Source organism: Eumetopias jubatus, unplaced genomic scaffold (genome assembly GCF_037043125.1).
Source record: "Eumetopias jubatus isolate StellerSeaLion01/CBP00866 unplaced genomic scaffold, mEumJub1_p1.0 scaffold_16, whole genome shotgun sequence".
Lineage (NCBI taxonomy): Eukaryota > Metazoa > Chordata > Mammalia > Carnivora > Otariidae > Eumetopias > Eumetopias jubatus.
In genome coordinates, this window is record NW_028274822.1 from 24,674,762 (window position 1) to 24,696,513 (window position 21,752).

The window sequence follows — 21,752 nt, forward strand, 5'->3', positions numbered from 1 at the left end:
CTACTAATGGGCATTTAGGATGGATTTCTTTTTTTATTGCTAAATACAACCTGCACCAAACATTCTTGTGCTTCCTCATGCCTACACTTAAGTATTTTTCCAGGTTATGTCTAGAAGTAGAGTTGCTGAACCGTTAGGTACATGTGTATTCAGTTTTACTAGATAGGTCCAGTGACTTTTCAGAATCGGTTGTTCTGGTTCCCATTTGAGCCAGCAACGTAGGACAGTTTCTTTGTCCTCATATCCTCCTCATTTTGTAGTGTCCAAGTTCTTAGTTATGGCCCCTGCGGACTGCCATTTTAGTCTGCGGTTTTCTGATGTCCGGTGAAGTTATCTTTTCTTAACGCTTATTGGTCATACGAGTTTCTGCTGTGAATTTCCTGTTCATAGCATTTGCTCATTTTCCACGTTGTAACCACTTGCATCATTTCTGTTTTTTTTTTTTTTTTCTTGGTCTGTAGGACTCAGTGAAGGCTAAAACCTGTTTTTTTTTTTTCTCATCTATAATAACTTATCAAAATGTTTCCTGAGTCCGTGGGTAACCAGAAAAAATTTAGCAAGCGTTTAAAAGATGAAGAATTGCACGTGAGTCCTTTACACACAGGAGTTGGGAGTCCTAGGGTAGAGTTGATGGGTTGAGTAGTAATAATCTCTTTTCTTTGTGGGTGCCATTACATACTTTTAAAGTACTTCTAGATCTGTCACTTCTCAAAGCAGCCTAGTGAGGTAAGGAGGAGAGACCTTTCAACTGTGATCTTTAGACCTTGGGCAAGCTTTCCCCTAAGCCATCACAAAGAGTGGTGTCAGGTTTGGCAAAGGCTCTTGTTGCCATTTTACGAATTGCAGAATTTGAGTATTTTGAAATGTACATTGAAAATACATTGAAGTGTATTTGTTGCAACTAGATGGTCTTTAAGAATGTTCCACGAACTGGACTTTGCTAATTGCATCTTCACGATGTTGAGAACGTGTTCCTTTGTCCTCTGTTTCCTGTAAAAGGGCAGTAAAATTCAGAAGCTTGATTAAGGTTGGATTTTTGGCACCCGTTTGGGATATCCCACCGGGTGGACTTCGATGGGGAGTGGATGTGTAGAACACAAGCGTTCCTGGACTGAAGAGCTTCTGTAGTGCAGAGCTAGGCTTAGGTTTCTGTGAGTGAACGCTTGCCTAACTCAAGGCCTCACCTGACTCCTCTCAAAAATAGGAGTCGGACATTTTCATGAGTATTTGTTATTGTGATCTTTTAAACAGTAGGGATTTGCTTTCAGCTGCCCTGTTTGCCTTGTTAATAACAGATGCCAGCTGAGCCTCATGTAGTTTTGGGACATTAGTAGCTCTGGCTTGGATTTCACTGAGAAGAGGTCGAGGGTCAGTCTGGATTTTGGATTTTCTTTCAACCTCTGTCCCTCAAATTTCGTAGACCACTGAAAATGTATAGTAGATATTTTTCAAGTGTTTTAACAACCAAAACAAATGTGAAAAGGATTAAAATACTAATATATTCATTACTGATCCATTAACAATGTGATGCTTTATAGAAAGTGAATAATCATGCCAGGCCATTTAGTCCCTCACTTTTAAATTCTTATCGGGTGTTTTGAACTGTGCCCCCACAGCTGCATGAGAAATGGCATCCAGAGGGTGAGGTCTTCCTGATATGATCTAGTGATGAGATGTAGAGGGGTTGGTGTTGATCTTTGGTCTCTTTCTCGGAAATACCATTTATCAGATGGGAATGACATTTGACTGCTTAGTTGTGGAGATCTGATCAAAGCACAGGAAGGTTTGCTTTTCTCACCAAAAGTTCAGAGCTCTCAGATACTGGCATTGATTTAGTAGCTCAAGTGTGTCAGAGTGGTGAGCTCTGTGATTCTTCAGACCTTTCCTTCATGGTCCCAAGGTGACTGCTACAGCTGTAGCCATCACCACACGCATTCCAGGAAGGATCTGGAGAGTCCACCAGTCAACTCCTTACTCTCACTGGCCATCCTTAGGAGCAAAGGAGGCAGGAAATGAGGTTTTATTTTTAGCTCTGCTCATTGCCATCCCAGCAGCGGAGGAGGTTCTGTAAGGAAGAGGAGAGAGAGGACATGGAGCTGCTACCACACACATACCACCTAGAACTCCAGAAACTTTCCTGGTTTTGCATACCTCTTGTGTGTTCTGTGCAGGCCATCGGAAATGCCAAAACTACTCGCAATGACAACAGCAGCCGATTTGGAAAGTATATTCAGATTGGCTTTGATAAGAGGTACCACATCATTGGGGCCAACATGAGGACCTACCTGCTGGAGAAGTCCAGAGTGGTCTTTCAGGTGAGCGGTACGAGTTGGGCCCTTTTGTACTTTTCCCCCCATGAGTGATGCTCACTTGCTCCCTGACCCACTCCCTGTGCCCGGAGAGCAATCTCATCTTTTGGATACACTTGTTATTTTGGCTTTCTTTCCTTAAGTCAAAAAGTATTCGTGTGAATGCTGTGGGCATCAGGCCCGAGCATCTTCCCAGGTGGGTATTGTTTTTAGATTCAATCAAGAAACCTAATGAATGCCTGTTATGTACTAGCCCTGCGCTCGATACCAGAGATACAGGCAAGAAGAAGATAGTCCTGTTCCTCTTGGATTTGAGAGTCTTAGGATTAGGGGAATGTTGTGGGCTTCAGCTTCCCCAGGAACCTTCTTACTTTGTAGGTTATATTTAAACAAAAAACAAAAAACACACTACTTGGCCATCTACTTAGCCTGAAAACAGTCCTCCCCCAGCCCCCTTTCAGTGTTCCCTCCCTGACCTGAGATGGTGCACGGCCTTCCCACCCTGGCACTCAGCTGCCTTCAGAGGGGACATCCAAAACAGCCTCGGCTGCTTCTCAGAGACGCCCGTCAGCGTGCTGATGCCTAACAGACCTCTAATGGATTTTTTTAACCAGCTTTCTTAGTTTTTCCCTTTTTCTGTTCAGGCTTTCTCCCCACCTCCCAAATTGTTTTGACAGCCAGCCCCACATCCTTACGTCCTGGCAGCAAAGGAAACAGCCCGCTGTGCTGGGTGCAGGTCACAGCTGCTTGTGGCTCTGGCCAGAGTCTTCTCTGAACACCCCTCGAGCCTTCCTCTTCGTTTGCTCAGGCCTCCTGACCCCCTACCCCCCAACGCCACCACTCTGCCAGTTTAAGGCAGGTGTAGCCCGAATGTCTGCCGTAAGTCCTGCCTCCATCTGGGACCTTTAGTGACTGCCCCAGCCTGACATGATGGGCAAGGGCAGAGCTCTGACTAGGTCCAAGCCTCCCAGAGGAGAAAGGGAGCCTACCACAGGCAAGTCACAGTCTGTGCACCCTGAGCCAGGCAGCATGGATATCTGAAGAAGTGTGTGTTGGTTGGCTAATCCACCACTCGTGGAGGAGAGGTGATCCTCTGGGAGAAAAAGAAAATAGGTGAGAGGTAAAAGTCCTCAGGCTCGAAGAAGGAGCACAGCCGTGAATGGAACATCTGGAGGTGGGGGTTGCAGGTGGCAGAGCCGGGAGGGAAGACGTGAACACGAGTCTTGACCTCTGTCACCCACAGGACTCTGGGATGAGAGCGAATGAGGGGATGATCTCAGGGGTCACTGCCTTAAAACTGTTCAGCTTGTTTCCTCCTCCAGGCAGACGATGAGAGGAATTACCACATCTTCTACCAGCTCTGTGCTGCCGGCAGTCTTCCAGAATTCAAAGAGCTTGCACTAAGTATGCAAACGTGTGTGTGCCCGGGGCGGGGGGGGGGGGGGGGTGGCTACGGCGGCAGCAGGTGCTGCATTCAGGAGGCTCTGCTCAGAGCCCTCTGTCCTGGGTTCTTGTCCTAGCTCTGCCTCCTGTGTGGGCATGTCCTCACCCTACCCCAGACCTCCTTGAGCGTCATACCCAATCTGTAAACTCGGGCTAATTGTCCCCAGGCTTCCTGCCACAGAAATCCGTTTGAGGGGGGAAGAGGCAGGGGTTAAAGAACAGTATTTTGCAGAGCACACAAGAATTCCATGAGTTATTTTGAAAAATGATTCCACTTTGGACAGCATAAACAGTATGTCCCCGCCATGAGGATCTAGAGATTTAGCTAATGCACATCATGTCATTGTGGCCCCTGAGTTTTAAGTCCTACTTAAGGATGGAGCTGAAGGAAAGGAGGGAGCAAGAGGTTGGGGCAGGATGAAGATGGATGGACCAGAGGGAGCTTTAGGCGCCACGGTGCTCTGATTTCTCCGGAGCACGTGGGGCACTGTGGCAGCCCAGTGCCGCACCTCGCGGGGGCGGGGCACACGGGGGGGGTGGGAGGGGATGGAGAGACCAGAAGTGCTGCTCAATCGAGTCACCCAGTTGCAGCTGTCAGATAAAAAAAGACAGCCTTCCAGTGGGTCTAAATCCCCCCCCTCGTGTCTGCTAGTGCTGTTGGCTGAGGGCTTTGGCAAGTGTCGTTTACGTGGAGGCTGTTGGTGTGGAGCCAGGGCCAAGAGAGAGGAGCGAGCAGGCTTTAGGTCTTCAGACCACTGATGGAGGGCCTCTCCTTGCGGCCCAGGGCCTCCCTCCTTCCGTGCACTGAACTTGGTAAGGAATATTGATGGACTTCTGGCCCTGAGTCCTCAGAGCCCTCTCCCGACTGAGGTGTGTGATGTCACAAGCCTGGGGGGCCCCGTCGCATCCTGTGTTTGCCAAGTATCCTGTCTCTGGCCTGTTGTCTGGATTTGAGGGGGTGTGGAGAGGTTCAGTAGTAGCAGATGGTGTGAAGAGCTGGGTGTCTAGATAGGGGTTGGTTGGTCCTTGTGCATCTGCGAGAGAAACCGACTGCCGAGGCTGCCCACGACCCGAATCGTAGCTGGCTTCAGGGCCCAGCACCACATCGACCTCTGACGGCACCAGCCTGTGTTCGTTGTAGCTGAGACGCACCAGGTAGTTCACACCTCAGTCTGGCCTCCTAACTCTCTGCTTTACTTGCTTATGAATTCCTGCCGCGTTTGGTGCCTGGGTGCTGCAGTTTAGCGCTGGGTCCTTTGCTCGTTCACTGAGCCCTGCACAGGCGGGGTTAGGCACCAGGGACATAGCACTGCACGTAGCCGTTGTGGGTGCTGCCCTCGCCTGGCTTGCAGTCCGGTACAGTACACGGGGATAGGAGTACGCTGAGTGAAGCGTGGCTGAGGCGGGTCTGAAGGTTCCCAGGGGAAGTAAATCGAGAACCCGAGGAGGAAGCCTGGGAGGGCATATTATGCTGGTTTTCTGCTGTACTCTATTCAGTGTTTGCAAGTCAGCATCTCCCCCGTGAAGCTGTAAACACCTCGGGAGTGACGGGTACAAGCCTCGTTTAATACATCCTTCTCTGAGCTGGCACCTTGGCCTCGGATGTTGGTTTATGGCCACAAGTGACCAGGAATGCAGGCCACACCAAGGGCCTTTGCCATCCTCCTCTTTCCTTCCCAGAGCTGGGGACATGGGCCCAGCTAGACTTTTTAGGGCCAGCCTGTAGGGGATGAAACTTTTTTCAAATGTCAATTTTTATAGAAAAATGAACAAGTACTGGCAAGATCCTTTGAATTTGGACCATTTTATCCCAAATGTAACTTTGAGGATATAGGGGGAGAAATCCTCCTAATATTTTTTTTTTTTTGCACTTATGTAAGTGCATTGAACTTTAAAAAAAAAAGGGGGGTGGCTTTTCCTTATTCTATATTGCAGCAGGATGTCAGACTCCTTGGGCCCCCAGCTGGAGCAATTGAAAACTACCCGATCTGATGATCAGTTTCGTGCACTGTCCCTTCAAGAACATCTTCCGAAAGCACAGAGGTGTTGATGAGCTCTTGTGCTCAGGGTGAGGCTGTGTTTGGCCTCGTGGGTGCATTGGCTGTGAGCACTGAAGCCTGACACTTAGTTCCACAATAACCCTGGTTGAGTGGTTGGAAACATGAAGTAAATGAAGGACTAGCCAGTGGTTCCTAGTGGGTAGACTGCCTTGCCGCCTCCTCCCTTGTCTTCACCTAGAACATGCTCCTCAAGTGTGCAGAAGTCTCGGCAAGACCCCTTGGCCGGCGAGGGCTTTGTGCAGTTGAGAGTGGAGAAACACTCCATACACACTTCCAGCCATCCACGCTTCCCTCTGCCCTGTTGGTGCTGGTCTGTTGCATTAAAATGACAACAACAATACTCCCGTGAATCATTGGTCAAAGTGTGAATAAATAATGGTAAAAAGAGGTGTAATGGGCTTTTAGTTCCTTAAATACAGCCTTCAGGTAATAAGGAATAAATTTTTTATTTTTCACTTCCATGGGTGTGTTGATAGTCTTCTGAACAGCCTCTCTTGCTTTGCATAGTTGGAGCAAAGCCTCCCAGGTGAAGTGACAGCTGGCAGCCGGGGCCCCCCGATGGTCCCCTGCTCTAAGCACTGGGCTCATGCCTCCTCTGTGGGCTGCACACGGTCTGATCTGTATATTGTACAGTGTCTATCTGGTGAGCCAGTTTCTAGGGGACTTTGTGGCATATATCTCCTTGGAAATGTGAAAAATAGAGACCCAAACTGGAGGACGAGATGTTGCTCCAGGATGGGACAGTCAGTGCTGGCTTCACGGGCTGGAAAATAGAGCCAGGATCCAGGGCAGCTAAGCTGGTGGCAGAGGACTGTCTCCTGTTGGGATGTCTCTCACTAGGGTCTGGAGTGTGATGGTGCCAGAGCTGATTGCACACCTGAAAGAAGATGATGATCTCGATTGGATTCAGATCATTTAGTAGAGTGAAGCTGTGACTGACCTGGGTGGGCCCCAGCCGGAGGAAGTTACCCTGTGGGGCCCGAGTTTGGGATCTAGCAGTGGGGAAGGTGGGCGGTCGGTGTGACTCAGAACATCAGGCAGGGGGGCCCTGGCTGTTGACAGTGAAGGGGTCTTGGTAGACGCTGAAAATGCCTCCTTTCCTCCAACAGGGAGGTCTGGTGCCTTGTGTATTTTTCTGGTGTGTCAGCTGATAGCTTCTGATAACAAGTTGGGTTGTGTTTATGGCAGAACCATGTCATAAACAACCATCTCCACAATAGGATGATCAAGTAATGGGCTCCCAGGCTGGCCAAAGTCTGGGAGAGCCTGGGTAATCCCTTCAAAGCCTGGTTCCTCAGTTTGCCTAGCTGAAAAATAGGAATAAGTATATCCAGTCCTCTTCATGTGGGGCCTGCAAAAATCATCAAAGGAAGTACTTTGAAAGGTGAGTGAAAAGGAAAAATGCTTTTCTTAAGCCTTCGAAACTCTTCTATACTGTGCTAAAGCTTGTGGGGTGGAGGGTTCTGTATAAAAGCTGAACATAGCATCTTCCACAGAGACCTGCTGTGACTTCCTTCATAACCATTTGCCTTTCCTGTGTCTGTCTGTGAGCTGGGGCTTAAGTCCTTCCTCTCCCTGCTCAAGTGCCTCTAGTCATCAGGGTTTGGGTTCCTCCTCCAGGAAGCCTTCCCTCATAAGCTACGGCTGATATCCTGCTCTCCATGCCTGTGGCAGTGTAGCCTGACGGTCTAGCTCGGGCTGTGTGAGGCAGGGTTTGGATCTGAGTTGGGCCACTTCCTAGCTGGGCCTGGCAATGTGCACTTACAGGAGGAGTGTGGCTTGTAGCAGAGGATGCAAGATGGGAAATGGAAGAGACCGGAAAGGAGAGGTGGGCAGGGCCTCTGTGGGCCTGGATTGCGGGGGGGGGGGGGGGGGGGGGGTAGAGCTGAGGAATGACAGTAAGGAAATGGGTGGATCAGGGACAAGAGATCGGGAAGGGAAGGACGGCCCAGCCCTGAGTCTGGAGGGGCTAGAGGCATGGCTGCATCACAAAGGACCCAGGAGGTTCTTTGAGGGTCTTTGACCTCTGTCTTGAGGCTACTGGGGCGGGAAGCGTTCTCTAAAAGGCTTTAAATGGGGGTGCAGTGTGATCAGAGTTACCAGCAGCGTGAAAGTGGGTTTGAAGGAGCAGGAAGACGGGGTTAGTCTTTGGCAACAGTCTGCAGACAACAGATGTACGCTGAACGTCAGGCATGAGCAGCGGTAGTCGGAGTGGAGCAAGGAAGGAGACTCGAGAAGTTCGTAAGGGGGCACAGGGGCAGATCAAGGTGTTGAAGGAAGACTGGACATTGCAATGAAACTGCATCTAAGCATGTTGAACTGACGTGCATTTTACCATATGCACACAAGGGGAAATAATTTTACTAGTCTTTACTGGAGAAGAACACCAGTGTCCAGCTTTGGTGTCTTGTCAAAATCAAACATTATACATTTAGAAATTCCAAACACTGGGGGGGTTGTATTACACAAAGGTACTGTATTTTGTGGAAAATGTGATTTTCCGGGGGGAATTTTGATTAGGTGCACTTGTTGCCCTGAATGCCGACCTCCAAGCGTGTCGCACGGATGCTACCTGGGTCTTGTTGCGTTGTTGCCCTCTGCTAAGGTTCGCTCTGAATTCTAAGGCAGAACCGGGGCCCCTCCTAACCAGTTGTCCCCCAGGCTGTTTTCAGAGGCCTGACTGAGAGGAATTGAGCTGGAGGTGAGAGCAAACACATGAGGGTCTCAACTTGCATCTGTTCATGTGCCCGAGGAACTCAGGGGTGCCCTAACTTGGTAAAACAAATGAACAAAAAACCATGTTACCTTGGGCACATCAATGCCTCTTCTTTGTCAAATGAGGTTGTCACACTAAGCTTATCGACAGTTATGGAAGTCTGTGATTCTAGGGTAGGTGTACCTCTCACTGTATATTAGATCTTTTTTTTCTTTTAAAGATTTGTTTACTTTAGAGATAGAGTGTGTGCAGGAGCAAGAGGGGCAGAGGGGAGAGGGGGAGAGAATCTCAAGCAGACTCCACACTGAGCACAGAGCCCAACATGGGGCTCGATCCCAGAACCCCAGGATCATGACCTGAGCTGAAACCAAGAGTCGGATGCTTAACCGACTATGCCACCCAGGTGCCCCTCACATCCTTTTTAAAAACAAGTCTGTGGTGAATCCTGTAAACTGAACCACCAATGACTTTTTATGTTCACGTGTTTTTCACATATTAGTTTTATACAAACACAGCAATGCATTCTGTCAGCATAGTATAATGCTCTGTGTCTCCTTATCCAGTTTTCTCTCCATTTGCTGTTGTCAGTAAAGATAAGGGTTGCACATCCAGCTCGGAATAAAATTTTGGTCTGGGATGAGTAGAAATCCTCATGGGTCATGATCTGTGGGTAAACCGGGTTGGAGCTTCTCTCCAGTGCCTGATGCCTTTCCTTCTCACTTCCCACAGCGTGTGCAGAGGACTTCTTCTATACCTCGCAGGGAGGAGGCACGTGCATCGAGGGTGTAGATGATGCTCAGGACTTTGAGAAGACACGACAAGCCTTCACACTCCTGGGTAAGCAGCTTCTGAGTGGGAAAAGGCCCAGACAGTTGACTTCATGGAGAGTAGAAAAGCACGACAGTGTCCTGCTTTGCCAACCTTTGTAAGCCCATGAGAAGCCCTGTTGCCCTTGGTGAATGTTGTCTTACTCTTACTCCATCGCAACCCTCAGACTCCAGAGTTTAAGACTTGTACCTTTGTTGATCTGTCTTAAAAATAAGGGTTTGAGAGTCATGCTCTTAGGCACTGCAAAGTGGCCTTTCCACTTCCTCAGGCCACTGAAGCCAGTGGAGAAAAACGAAAAAGCCACATCTTCTCGTGCTGTGGTCTGGGTTTGGAGGCCATGTATTCTAGCAGAAAAAGCATGTCTTTAGGACCAAACCAACCCATGTAACAATGTCCTGGGATCCGAGTTGGAAGCAGACTATAAAGGTCTGGTAGCATTCTCACATACACAGTGTCCTTTCCGTTACCACTTTTTCCATAGAGCGCGTAACCGTGGAATTCTTCAAGATCTCTCTGTCCTCGTATCACTACTCGGTCTTTTGGCTAACATCAAGGGTCGTCCTGGGCATAAAGGGCAATAGAGTGAGAGAAAACTCCTTTCCCTTGCCATTTTTGAGGAAGAGGAACCTAAGTGGTAAAGTGGAAGGCAAACCTTTCTTAACTGTGAAATTGAATGAGTTAATTCCTGGAACCTGCGGCCAGAAAAAACAAAGCTTGCCAAGTCAGCCTGATACTCAGGAAGCGGCTCAGGACAGCTGTTGCGTTTTTCCCCAGCCCCTTCTCTGGCAGAGGTAGACATCTGGTTTGAGTCATGTGACTACTTCAGAGCTGCATTTCTTAAGTCCTTTGGTGGGAATATGGGCAGTCTTACCAATGTCCAAATAAAACATGGCTAAGCAAGACACACCTTAATCTCTGTATGGTAGAAGCAGGGTTTCATGGACTGAAATCTGAGTGCTCTTCATGTCTCTGAATAACCGGTGGGTAGACATACTTTGTCTTTTGTACCCATGAAATAATGATCTAAAAGCCACACTGGTTATTCCAATGAAAAATATCAATTAACTAGAGCAGTAGCTGATGATTATAAAAAGGGTACAGGAGGACTTTAGGGGTCCAGAAGTAGCAGGTGCAAAAGGGCAAGGAAGAGCAGCTGATACAAGAACTGTTTACTGGCTAAGATTTCAGCCACTTCTGGGAACATGTGGTTAGCCCAAGAGCAGGAAGCCTGCTGGTGAAGAATCCTGCCAGAGGGCGTGGGCCATTGCTGGTCTGCAAGGCAACCTGCAGTTGCCCCAGCGTGTGGGGGGGACCAGAAGGTCTCCAAAGCAGCTGCTAATGAGAGCATGGCCTGAGGGCACCGCAGTGGCTTGTCTGGGGTGTTGCTGTGCTGCTGCGATGAATCAGAACTGTGGAGGACCAGAACCAAGAACACACATGTCCTCTTGCAGCTCGGTCACTACAGTGCTCTTTGACCAAGCTGACCATTCCACCAGTGGGCAAAGGGGAAATGTTCACCGGGTCTTGCTCCAGTATCCCAAAGCGGGGCGGATTGTAAACTGAGAGATAATAAATTGATAACTGGCACCCCTGACTTCTCCAACGTCCCATAATCATTTTATTCTTCAGTTGGGGAGCAGGTTTGGAGGGGACTTGCCAAGCAGGGGAACAGTGTGCCCGGTTTGACCGGAGGCAGGAGGAGGCCCCTGGAGTCGGCTTTGAGCAGTGGGTGGGCGCTGATCCGAGGAGCAGGCGGTTCCCTCCAAGGCTCGAGGAGCTGGGTGCTTTCATTCACAAAGGAAATGGCATTGGAGAATCTATTGAAATAAGCCTTTCTTCCCTACTCTTCAATAAACGCATCCACTTTTTTACTCCCGCTTTTTCTTAAAGGAAAGATTATAAATAATTGGGGCTCTTTGAGCCATGTGCTCTTTTGAAGCAGCTATTCCGCTTTGCCAATGTTGTGTGAAAGTAGCCATAGAACACAAATGAATGGGCATGACTCTTCTAATAAAACTTTATTCATAAAAACACACCGTGGGCTATGGGCCATAGGTTGCCAACCCCTGCTCTACCCCTTCAGTTTTATTGTTTTGATTTTTGGTTTTTTGCTTGTCATAGTGAGGTACTGCTTATTAGGATAGTGTATAAAGAAGGGGCTTTCTGGTCAGTATAGTGCAGCCATCCTAACTATTGTTAGGATTCAGAAGTCATTCAGTGTCTACTACTTAAATTCCTACCATGACAGTGTGGTGAAGGCTTTGGAAATGGACAAAGCATTCGTTCCCAAGAAAAAGTGAAGGAGAGAGAAAAGTGATCTGTTCCTTCTGGGTTGGTTCAAAACCCACTTCCTGACTAGTAGGACCTATTTGAGAGCAGGACCCACTGAGCTCTGATTGAAAGCCTAGTACTCTACTCCCCACACGGGGGTACCACCACCAAGTCCCCTGTCTTGTCTGGGGGTATCAACCTCTGACTTGAACCGGTCTTCCTTTTTTCCATCTTATTCAGTTACACTAAAGTTTTTTGGCCTCCAGCTGTTTATTTTTTTAATTAGATTAAACAAAACCAGATATTTGAATGGCTCATGCATTTCTGTACACATTTGCAGTCTATGTAACGTCATCAATGCAGTTCCATTATTTGGGTTTCTGAGCACCTATCTGCCAAGGCAAGAACAGGGATTCATTATATTGCTATTTCTTTGTATAGTTTAAAACTTAAACTTTAAAACGAATTTAAAAAGTAAATCCCAGCCCCTATGAAGCTTACACAGTGGTAGTCCTCTGTCATTAGTGAAGTCTAGAGTTAATTTGTCTAGTTCACGCTTGGGTTGTCCACTTTGTGGATAGTTTTTAATCCCAGTATAGTCCATCCTTATCTCCCAGTTATACAGGTGTCACAGACTTTTTTTTTTTTTAGCCTGTGTAAGTTATTGCCTTAAAAAATAACTGTAGCTGGAGAGAAAGATGGGGGACCACTGCATTATTTCTTAAACTGAGTGGTAGGGTGACTGGTGTCCTTTACTCTGTAGCCTTTTTCTGTAGGTCTGATCTTTTGCAATTCAGAAAGAAAGGATGTCTTAAAGCTAAATATCAACTCTACAAGATGATCTGTGTCTTTGATGACTTACGTGTTCAAGTCATTGTGGCAGTAGGTGCTCCCACAGAAGTTCGAGGTCAGGCGTGGCAGTCCCTGCGAGGGAGTGTGGGGCGTGGCCCCGTCCGGCAGTGCCCGAGAGCCAGCTGGCTGTCCATCTCCTCCAGCAATGCTCCCAGAATTTCCTCCTCTTCCTCCCCTGTTGGCACTTCGGATGTGGGACACAGATGTTTGCTGGTTATTGTGTTCAGAGAGAAATGACTGCACATAAATGACTATTCTTATTAAACTCATAAAAACATCCATAAAGTATTTGGTTGAAATGAAGTTTAAAATGAGTCTGCATGATTGCTGTCTCTCCTTTGCTCTTGGAGAATTTAAAATGGTAGCATAACCCATCTGGTTTGATCAGGACAATCAGAGCGAGACTCTTTCCCTTTTAGTCCAGGGAGCCCCTTTGCCCTCTGTGCTGTTACTATGCAGTGGTAATTACTTGGTGAGGAGCCTGGATCATTTTAGGAGTCATTGGCCCAGAAAGGAAAAATCAAACTTTTTTTAAAGTCCTTTAAAAAAGGGTAAAATGTCCTTTCTATCTTACCATGGATGCTAAGTGTCATTCATTCTTTTTTTTCCCCCCAGGAGTGAGAGAGTCCCATCAGATAAGCATTTTTAAAATAATTGCTTCTATCCTGCACCTTGGAAACGTGGAGATTCAGGCTGAGCGTGATGGTGATTCCTGTAGTATATCAGTAAGTCGCACACCAGCACCCAAGATAAAACATACACAATTTATTCCGCTCTTAGAGTTTGATACAACTGAAATGTGTCTTTACACTCAAAGGACACTCATAGCTTATTTATTCTTAACTGTAATGGTTTCTGTTCTCTTGCTGATAATTTTTTAAAAGAACACATCCTTTTCAAATCGGCTGCCATCAAATGTCTATCACCAAGGGCAGGGAATTTAGTGGCTATTAAATAAATTCTTTTTCTTATGGATTGCTTTTCCAAGTACCCCAAGATCCACGGAATTCTACAGAGTGTTCTCAATCCATGAGTACCTTCTGAGCTCCCAGCTGAGGTTCACTCAGCAAGGAGATGAAGCATTGGACACCATATTTGGTGACTGTCTCCAAGGAGCTTACAGTGTAATTGGGTAGACAAAAGACCCCGCTTGGCAAGATTTTGACAGTATGATGCAGAATATTGAGACATCTATGTGAAAGTATTGCAAGTTGTGAATTACTCCATAAATGCTCATAGTGACTGTTATTTTCCTGGTGCCCAATGTAGCACCAGATACGTGCTAGGTAAGAAATGTCTAAGTGGGTAGATGTGAGAGATGGTGGAGACATGTAGTCCTATAGACAGCAGCTGGGTTGTGCTCTCTGCTGTGTCAGCCTACGTCCAACCCGGTATTCTCACCTTGAATAAGTGAATCTGCAATTTGCTGATTATACACCCTTCTTGTTCTCCTTAGTGGCTAAGTCCTGGGGAGGTATGAAGGGTGATTCTTGTTCCCAATGACTTAGAATTTACAAACCCAGATTCTGGGAAAAGACAGAAGACAATCCTATAGAATATGAATGTGGGCCTGTGTCCATGCCACTCACAACTAAATGCTTTTTCAATTGAACGAATACTTATGAACCTCCTGCTGTTTGCCTGGAGTTAGGGCTTATCAGAAGTTGAAACTGGTCCTGCCTTTAGAGAGAGGACCCTTGCCCTTGCCCCATATATTTTCCCTGAAAGAAAAATGGTCTTGAGGGTGGGATGTCTCCCAGGACCCTGGGATCATGACCTGAGCAGAAGGCAGACCCTTAACTGACTGAGCCACCCAGGCGTCCAGATGGTTAACCTTTCTGAGTCTGCTTCCTCATCTGTGGAGTGGGCACTGATATTACCTACCTTAGCCCAGGGCTCACGTGATTGCATTCTTGACTCAGCCTTGTTGGAGGCAGAATGGACCTTGCGGGCATCCCTGTTACTTCACAGGCTTGGGAAAATGCAGGCCCGGAGAGACTATACTGAAAGTTAACGGCCCCATCAGGCCCCAGCCAGTGCGGTTTCCCCCGTGCTGATGTCCCACAGCATGTACCTAGCCCGGTGCTGGGCACACAGTGTGCGCGCAGGAAGCGCTTCACTAAGTGGTTGCTAGTGAAAATCTCTCTCAAATGGATTTTGGTTTATTCCTCTGGTACAGAGGGTGGGCCTCCTGCTGGAAAGGCTGTCTGTCCATACGAGGTATGCCTTCTGCTCGGTAGTTTTGATTTTTAATTAAAGCATGAAACGGTGTTCATGACTGCCAGAGTTACCTTGGAGAGGCAGCAGCATGCAATTACTTGGACACCAGAGGCAATTTGTTTCTTGAATTTGGCAATATGGGCCCACAGACTCTAATCTACCTATGATACTGGTGATTTTGAATGGATTTAGCATCATTTAATTAAGCTTAAATGTAATTGCATGATGTTAAATCAGTCGCAGTTAGCACCTTTCATCAACAGTCAGAAGAGGGTAATAGAGGGGCGAGCCACATCCCACTGCAGCAGCCGGGAACCTGTCCTGAGGTGATTATCAAACACTTCCAGAACTTGTGGTTCTGTCTCGGCCGCGTTCACCAGGGAGGTGCCAGGGAGGGCAGGGCTCCAGGGGGCAGGCCTCGAGCGGTCTTGTTGGCTGCTAGCAGGCCATCTACAGGTCAGGGAATCCAGCTGCAATGCTATGCTGACCAATTAAGAATTTCTTGGAAGTAGGTCAGATTAAGAAGTTGGACTTTTGCCACCCCTGCACCTGTTGCGTGCCAAGCAGTCCCCAGGCATTTAACACTGCTACATATGGCTTTCTCTTGGGGGAAGGAGGCCGGCAGGTTCGGGCTGTGCTGTTGCAGAGAGAAATTTTCTGTCCGTCAGCCCCACGTGCTGAGAAGATGAGGGCCTCCCCCTCCCCACCCAGCCCAGGCTGACTCTCTTCCCCAGCTGGATTAGGAGCTCTGGGCCACAGTCAGGGGTGCCTCCATCCCCATCATTCTCTTCATCTGAAAAACAAAAGGGATCAGATTAGAATGATGATTCCCAAAGAATTTTCCTGGGAACTTCAGCCCTAGGCAATTTCTTAAGATAAGAGACTATGAACTCTGAGAAACAAACTGAGGGTTGGGGTGGGGGGGGTTAGCCTGGTGATGGGTATTAAAGAGGACATGTATTGAATGGAGCACAGGGTGTTATAAGCTAACAATGAATCATGGAACACTACATCAAACAAATAATTAAAAAAAAAAAAGGGTTCTTTGGTCAATTAAGTTCAGGAAATGCATGAAATGTCTCTTGGTGCTTTCAGGATCTGTTAACAGCCCAGCTCAGCTGCGTCTAACCTGGTGCCATCCCTTGGCCCCTGTTGGTTAGGTAAAGCCCATTAACGTGCTTTGTAACTGTTGTTCCGCAGACCACATTTCGGAAGAACACTGGCCTTCCTGGGAGGTTCTTTCCTATTCTGACATTGTTTTGTAATTGTGTTTGCTTTGGGTAGATGGATTTTAAATATCTATATAGAAGAAAAAAAAAGGCTGAGGGGGAAATGGTACAGTTCTCTGCATTAATTTTCATTGAATGCTTAAACTCTCATTTAAATCCTACATGGCAGCCTCATCAGAAAATGAGCCCCACAGCGAAGGCAATTTAGGGCCATTGTGGAAGGTAGCACATCATGTTCTGAAGAATTCCCTTTCTGCCTGAGAGTTAATAAGCAATCCAGCAGGCTCGTGGCTGGGTTATCGGCTTTCCCGGGGGTGGGGGGGTTGGACTTAGACAAGGGAGCGAAGAATGGGTTTTTTTTTTTTTTGTGGGGTGCCCTTAAGTGAAAAGCAAGGAGTATCTGACTTACACATGTGGGTGAAATTAAGACCTGTGGGTGATGCGCTTATCAGGACCGGAAGACTATGTGGTATGATAGGTACTTTGGGTAAATGAGGGTCAAGATCGGAGGCAGCTGTGTAAGCTGGGTGGAAGGCGCTGCTTACCTCTATAGAGAAGGGTTTTCAGGAGGAGGAATTCCTAGTTTTCCCTCCAGCTCTAAAAGGGTGGTGGTACCAGTTGCAATGTTCCAAATGGTTCTTCTCGGGTCAGAGTTTGTTCTGTATTCTTGCCGTTTGTCCTCGCTTTCCACATTGATTGGCTTCTTTCCCCAGGCAGCAAGGGTTTTTAAGAGTAGAACACCAAGTATGTGTTACTTAATATCACTGAGGCTAAGGTGCAGGAAAGTGGGCTTGGAACAGTGCGTGCCAGTGTGGGGAAGGCTGTCCCATTGGTTCAGCTGTGCACTCATTTCAGAGCATACAGCTCTCAGACCAGGTGCTGCCGGTCAAGGGTAATGCTTGCACATGAGGACTTCGTTCCGGGCTGTGGGCTCAGCCCTGCATGTGGGACTCCGCAGAAGGAAACTGTACATTTACTGTGATTCTGCGTCTGCGGCTCTGTACGATTACTGCTGGCTTCTGGCTCCTTATTCTTAATGGATTTATCCATCCCCAAGTCATCAATTCTCATTCTGCTCCCTTCACTCAAGGAGTTCTCCCTAGCCTGTGACATGGCTGGCAGTGGAGGAGGACAGAGGGAAAGTTGGGAAAGCTATTGTTTCTTAAAGCCCTGACCATTTGGTGTAATGGTCAGTTGGAGCAACACTCTTAGGGGGCTCACTTGTCCCTCCACTTGGTGTGTGAGTGCGTGAGCCCGCCAACGCTGCGGCTAGAGATAACCTGGGTCTATGGTGCTGGGCGGGCTCGTTGTGCCCCTGGAGGGAGAGGGCACGGTGGCAGGCTTGCCCTCGGCCCGCCCCCCCCCCCCCACTGAAACCATCCCCCGTGTCTCTTCCAGCCCCAGGATGAGCACCTGACCAACTTCTGCCAACTGCTAGGGGTGGAACACAGCCAGATGGAGCACTGGCTCTGCCATCGCAAGCTGGTCACTACCTCCGAGACCTATGTCAAGAGTATGTCCCTGCAGCAGGTGCTCAACGCACGCAACGCCCTAGCCAAGCACATCTACGCCCAGCTGTTTGGCTGGATCGTGGAGCACATCAACAAGGCCCTGCACACACCTCTCAAGCAACACTCCTTCATCGGCGTCCTGGACATCTACGGGTAGGCCCGTGCCCCGCCGCCTCTCACTCTCTCTCACTCCACCTGATGGTTGTGTCTTCCTTTTTTTCTTTTTTTTTTTTTTAAGATTTTATTTACTGGAAAGCGTGAGAAAGAGAGCATGATCAGGGGTGGGGGGGGGCGGCAGAGGGAGAAGCAGACTCCCCCAATGAGCAGGGAGCCCGACGCAGGGCTCGATCCCAGGACCCTGGGATCCTGACCTGAGCCGAAGGCAGACGCTTAACCATCTGAGCCCCAGTTGTGTCTTCCTGCTAGCATTTCAGAGTTGGCAGGGAGCCTTGGAGAAGCTCCCCAGGCTTCCCGATTCTCAACCAGGGAGTGTGACATGTGGGAGCATTTTTTGTCATCACAGTGACTGGGGTCTCTACTGGCACCTAGTGGCCTGAGGTCCAGGATGCTAGGTGTCCGAAAACATGGAGGACAGTTCCAAAGAAGAGTTCCCAAACCCCAGTAGCTCCTCTATGGAGAAGCCCTGTACACACTCTTCTTCACAACTGGGAAACAGGCCCGGAGAGGGAAGGGTCTTGCCCAATACTGGACCAGAAGCTGCTCTGAACGCAATTTCAGGCTTTGTGTCTCAGCTGTTTTATTCAAATCTACCATCTGACCTCATTCACTATAGTCCCTATCATGACGGTTATTATAATACCATGATTTTGCCCATCACTATAAGACTTGTGTGTGGTCATTCTTGAGGCTTCTCTTCCTTTCAGAATTCCAGCCTAACAGCAAGGACTTATTTATAACAGCATCTTTTTCAGGGAGAGGCAACATGGCTCAGCGGAAAGTCTACATGACTAGGCGTCAGGAGACAGGTGGTGTAACTCATGCTGGCCCCAGCTCGCTGGATGATGCTCCACAGATCACAGCCTCTTTCTGGTGTTTTGTTTCGATAGCTTGAAGTGAAGTGCTGAGCCATAGTCTCTGAGGTTCTTCCCAGATCCTTCTAGAGTTCTTTGAAATTATACGTCCTGGTTTGCAGCCTCCTTTGTACATCTTTTATGATCAGTGTCTTGCCTTCTTTAAGCCAATAATAGATTGAATCCTCTTGGGTCTTTATATCACAGAAGGTTATGGCTTCTGTCTTAAAATAGAAATTCAGACCCACGGAAGTGCAGAGTTGTAAGAACAGGGCTGCTCTGGTAGAAACAGCTGCTTAGTGGGCTGATGAGCTGGGAACTTGCCTTATGTTGAGACTAGAGCAAAGAGAACCTCCTAGAAGCGGCCACATCCCCATCCCCATCCCCATGCAAAGATAGGCTGTTCTAGTTACATCTCTGCTGCTCTCGTTCACTGTTGGGTTTCAAATCAAACCGTGTTGCAGGGTGTGGAGGACATGGAAGAAAGAAACTTGATTTCTGGTGTCACAAAGGCCTGCTGAAGAACTAAGGCCCATACATGAGCTACATAGTACAATGAGGCAACAGAAGAAATTATAGCAGAGTCCATGTGAGGGTTTGGACACTCAGTGTGGAATGATTATCAAGGCAGGAGAGGGCATGCTCGTTGGCACCATTAGGGAAAGCTTTATGTGGAAGGTGGGGTTTGAACAGGATCTTTTAAAGGGAGGGAGTAAAATACGGGAGGTGGGGGCAGCACCATTGGGAACAGGAGTACTGTTGCGATGGTAGGAAAAAGCAAAGTGTGGAAGGGAAACCTCATAGCTGGTGAACCAGCAGTGGAGCATCACCCGAGAGCGGGGAATAGGGTGCGTCTTCCTCAGGGTGCTTCAGGGTTTTATCCGAGCAACTGGGTACGGGGCATTTCTCCTCCTGGCCGCTGAGTGCCTGCTTTGTGTCAGCCCCTCCCGTTTCTCTGTAGAGAGCATAGGCCAATCCATACCCTGGGAACCTACCTCCTCACTGTCCGTAACTCCGTTATTCTCTCTGTCATGAATATTTTCAGGAAATTGGGTTTCCCCCAAAAACCTGACCTTTAGTGTTCCCTTCTGAAGTAAGACCCAGAGCAACTCTGGCTGCAGCATTTGACCCGGTTTCCTGACTGTACCTGGGCAAGAATCTAATTTACTGTGTTTCTGATCCGGGAAGACGAACAGGCAGGCTCAGTGTTGTGAACAGCATGTGAAAACGTCGTGACTTCTGTGCTTCCGCTGCTGACCTCTGCTATGGTTCCCTGCTGTCTTCGCGGCACCGTGGCTTCACAGAGACGGTCATCCCTTCCCGGGCAGCCGCAGTGAAAGGCTTTGCTCCTTGCTGGCGTGTCACACTGCTGGGTCTGGAGACGCCAGCTGGGCTTGTGCAAGCTGGATTTTGTGCTTCTATTTGCCGTTTTCTTTTTCATTGTTGAGTCTGTTCTCTCTCAAGTCCTGTGACTGCTCAGAGGGGAGAAATTGACTTCAGGGAAGGCTTGTCTGTGGTTTGAGCTGATTGGGCCTGTGGTGAGGTGGGAGGCTGGAGAACTCCGTGTCCTGGCCTGGGCATCCTCCGCTCCTCTTGGAGCGGCTGTGGCTTCCTCTGGGACATCCGACAGCTGTCCTGTGCGGGCAGGGCCCCACGGTAGGGCCACGGACCGGCGTACCTGAGACGTTTCCTACCCTTTGTGCTTCCTTCAGACGTGCTATGCTGTTTTATTTTCTCTTTTTTAAATCTTTGTTCGTTCTTAGGAGCTCATTTCCTTTTTCACGCTGTGCCCCAAAGTGGTCCTGTTTGCAAAGCAGTGCACTCTCCTCTTGCAGAGATCCAATGCCATATTCCTCCATATGCTCAATGTAGTGCCACATTCCTGCCCTCTAGGCAGAGTTCAAGATGGTAAGTTAGATATGGGGTGGGCTCAGAGTTGACGAGCTGGCTCTCTATATGCGCCATCTGTTGCCAAGAAAGCACTTAGAGACTTTCCCTGAATGTCTGTAAGCATGTTCCTCAACAGTTTGAGTCTGCCGAGAAATTACTGTAAAAATTTGCGCTGACCTAGGCTCTCTTTTCTGACCAGAGGGTATGTAATGAACTCTTAGGAGGTTAAAACCAAAAACTTCACCACAGGCAAGCAGGTCGCTTGGACCTTGGTGGTACTGTTTCTCCTCCGTTGGGTCAGTGACATCATTTTTTTCATCTGGAAGAAAATGACAACGTTGGAGGGAAGTCTGTGCTGCCCTTGCATTGAGCTATTTACTGTCCTCTCCCTTTTGCAATCCTGGTGTCTGTCTCCTTTCCGATGGACTCAGATGCCTTCCAGAAAGCCACTGGATTTTTTTTTTTTTTTAATGTGGCCATCCCTCCGTTATCTGGGATGGGTGTCACACCTGACATTCTTCCAGTTGTCTTCTCCACCCACCCCCCCAATTCCAAACTGATTCCTGTCTTTACACTTCATTCCTAATGTAACTATGGGAAGTGGTTCTAAGGAGGAATTCATCCTCCATGGCATCAGAAAACTCCAGCACTATTTATTTTTTGAGTTTTCTACCCAAATCCCTGACCACCAAACAGTAGAGAGGGCGAGAGGGAAGGATCATCTCCCCACGGTCTCATTGTGTCTCAGCGTGTCTCAGCCCCATGACGGGGAGACATGGTGCACGTAGATGCCCTTGGGATGACCTAAAGTCTTTGATTGTCTTCTTTCTTGTCATCTGTGAGCAAAAAGAGCGGCGTGTGAATGCTAGAAAGAATGGGAAGGATGGTGGGGGTGTGCTTCTGAATACATTAAACCCCATTCATTAGGAAGAAAGGAATAAGGAATTAGCTCCCTCTTAATCAGGTTACAAATGCGTGAAGCTAGCAAATGAGAGTCTGATTGCCACTCCCTCCCCAGCAAGTAGACACTAATTAGTAATTACTGGGATAACTGTCCCCAGATGAACTCTAGTCCCTATTCAGGAAGTTATTGGCTCACTAGTCAAGCTCCTTCTAGAAACAACTGAAAAGGGTTCTCTAGGGTGGGTGAGCCACTCCAGAATTTTCTGTAAATGTTGAAAATGTTACTACAGAATCAGCAGCCAGAGTGAAGACTCATTTCTTTGTAGATAAGAAAACAGTGCATGAACCAGCATCACCCATAGGTACCTCCCCTTAACATGACATTCTTACTGGTGGTTCGGACAGTAGAAAACGCTGTGAACCCCCAGATAAATGGCACAACTGTGGTTAGCCGCTGCTCAGAGGCCAGGCCCCCAGGTTCTCCTGACC

The 21,752-nt window shown here is 48.1% G+C and overlaps 1 protein-coding gene across 2 annotated transcripts in view; it reads left to right on the top strand.

Moving 5' to 3' along the window:
* MYO5B (myosin VB) overlaps positions 1 to 21,752 on the top strand; it is a 356,309-nt gene that overhangs the window by 216,836 nt on the left and 117,721 nt on the right. For both annotated transcript variants that reach the window (XM_028098354.2, XM_088019706.1), the window contains exons 6-10: positions 2,172 to 2,315; positions 3,632 to 3,713; positions 9,258 to 9,365; positions 13,095 to 13,204; positions 17,327 to 17,592. In XM_028098354.2, coding sequence (XP_027954155.2) covers positions 2,172 to 2,315; positions 3,632 to 3,713; positions 9,258 to 9,365; positions 13,095 to 13,204; positions 17,327 to 17,592 — 710 coding nt within the window. The remainder of the gene's footprint in view (positions 1 to 2,171; positions 2,316 to 3,631; positions 3,714 to 9,257; positions 9,366 to 13,094; positions 13,205 to 17,326; positions 17,593 to 21,752) is intronic.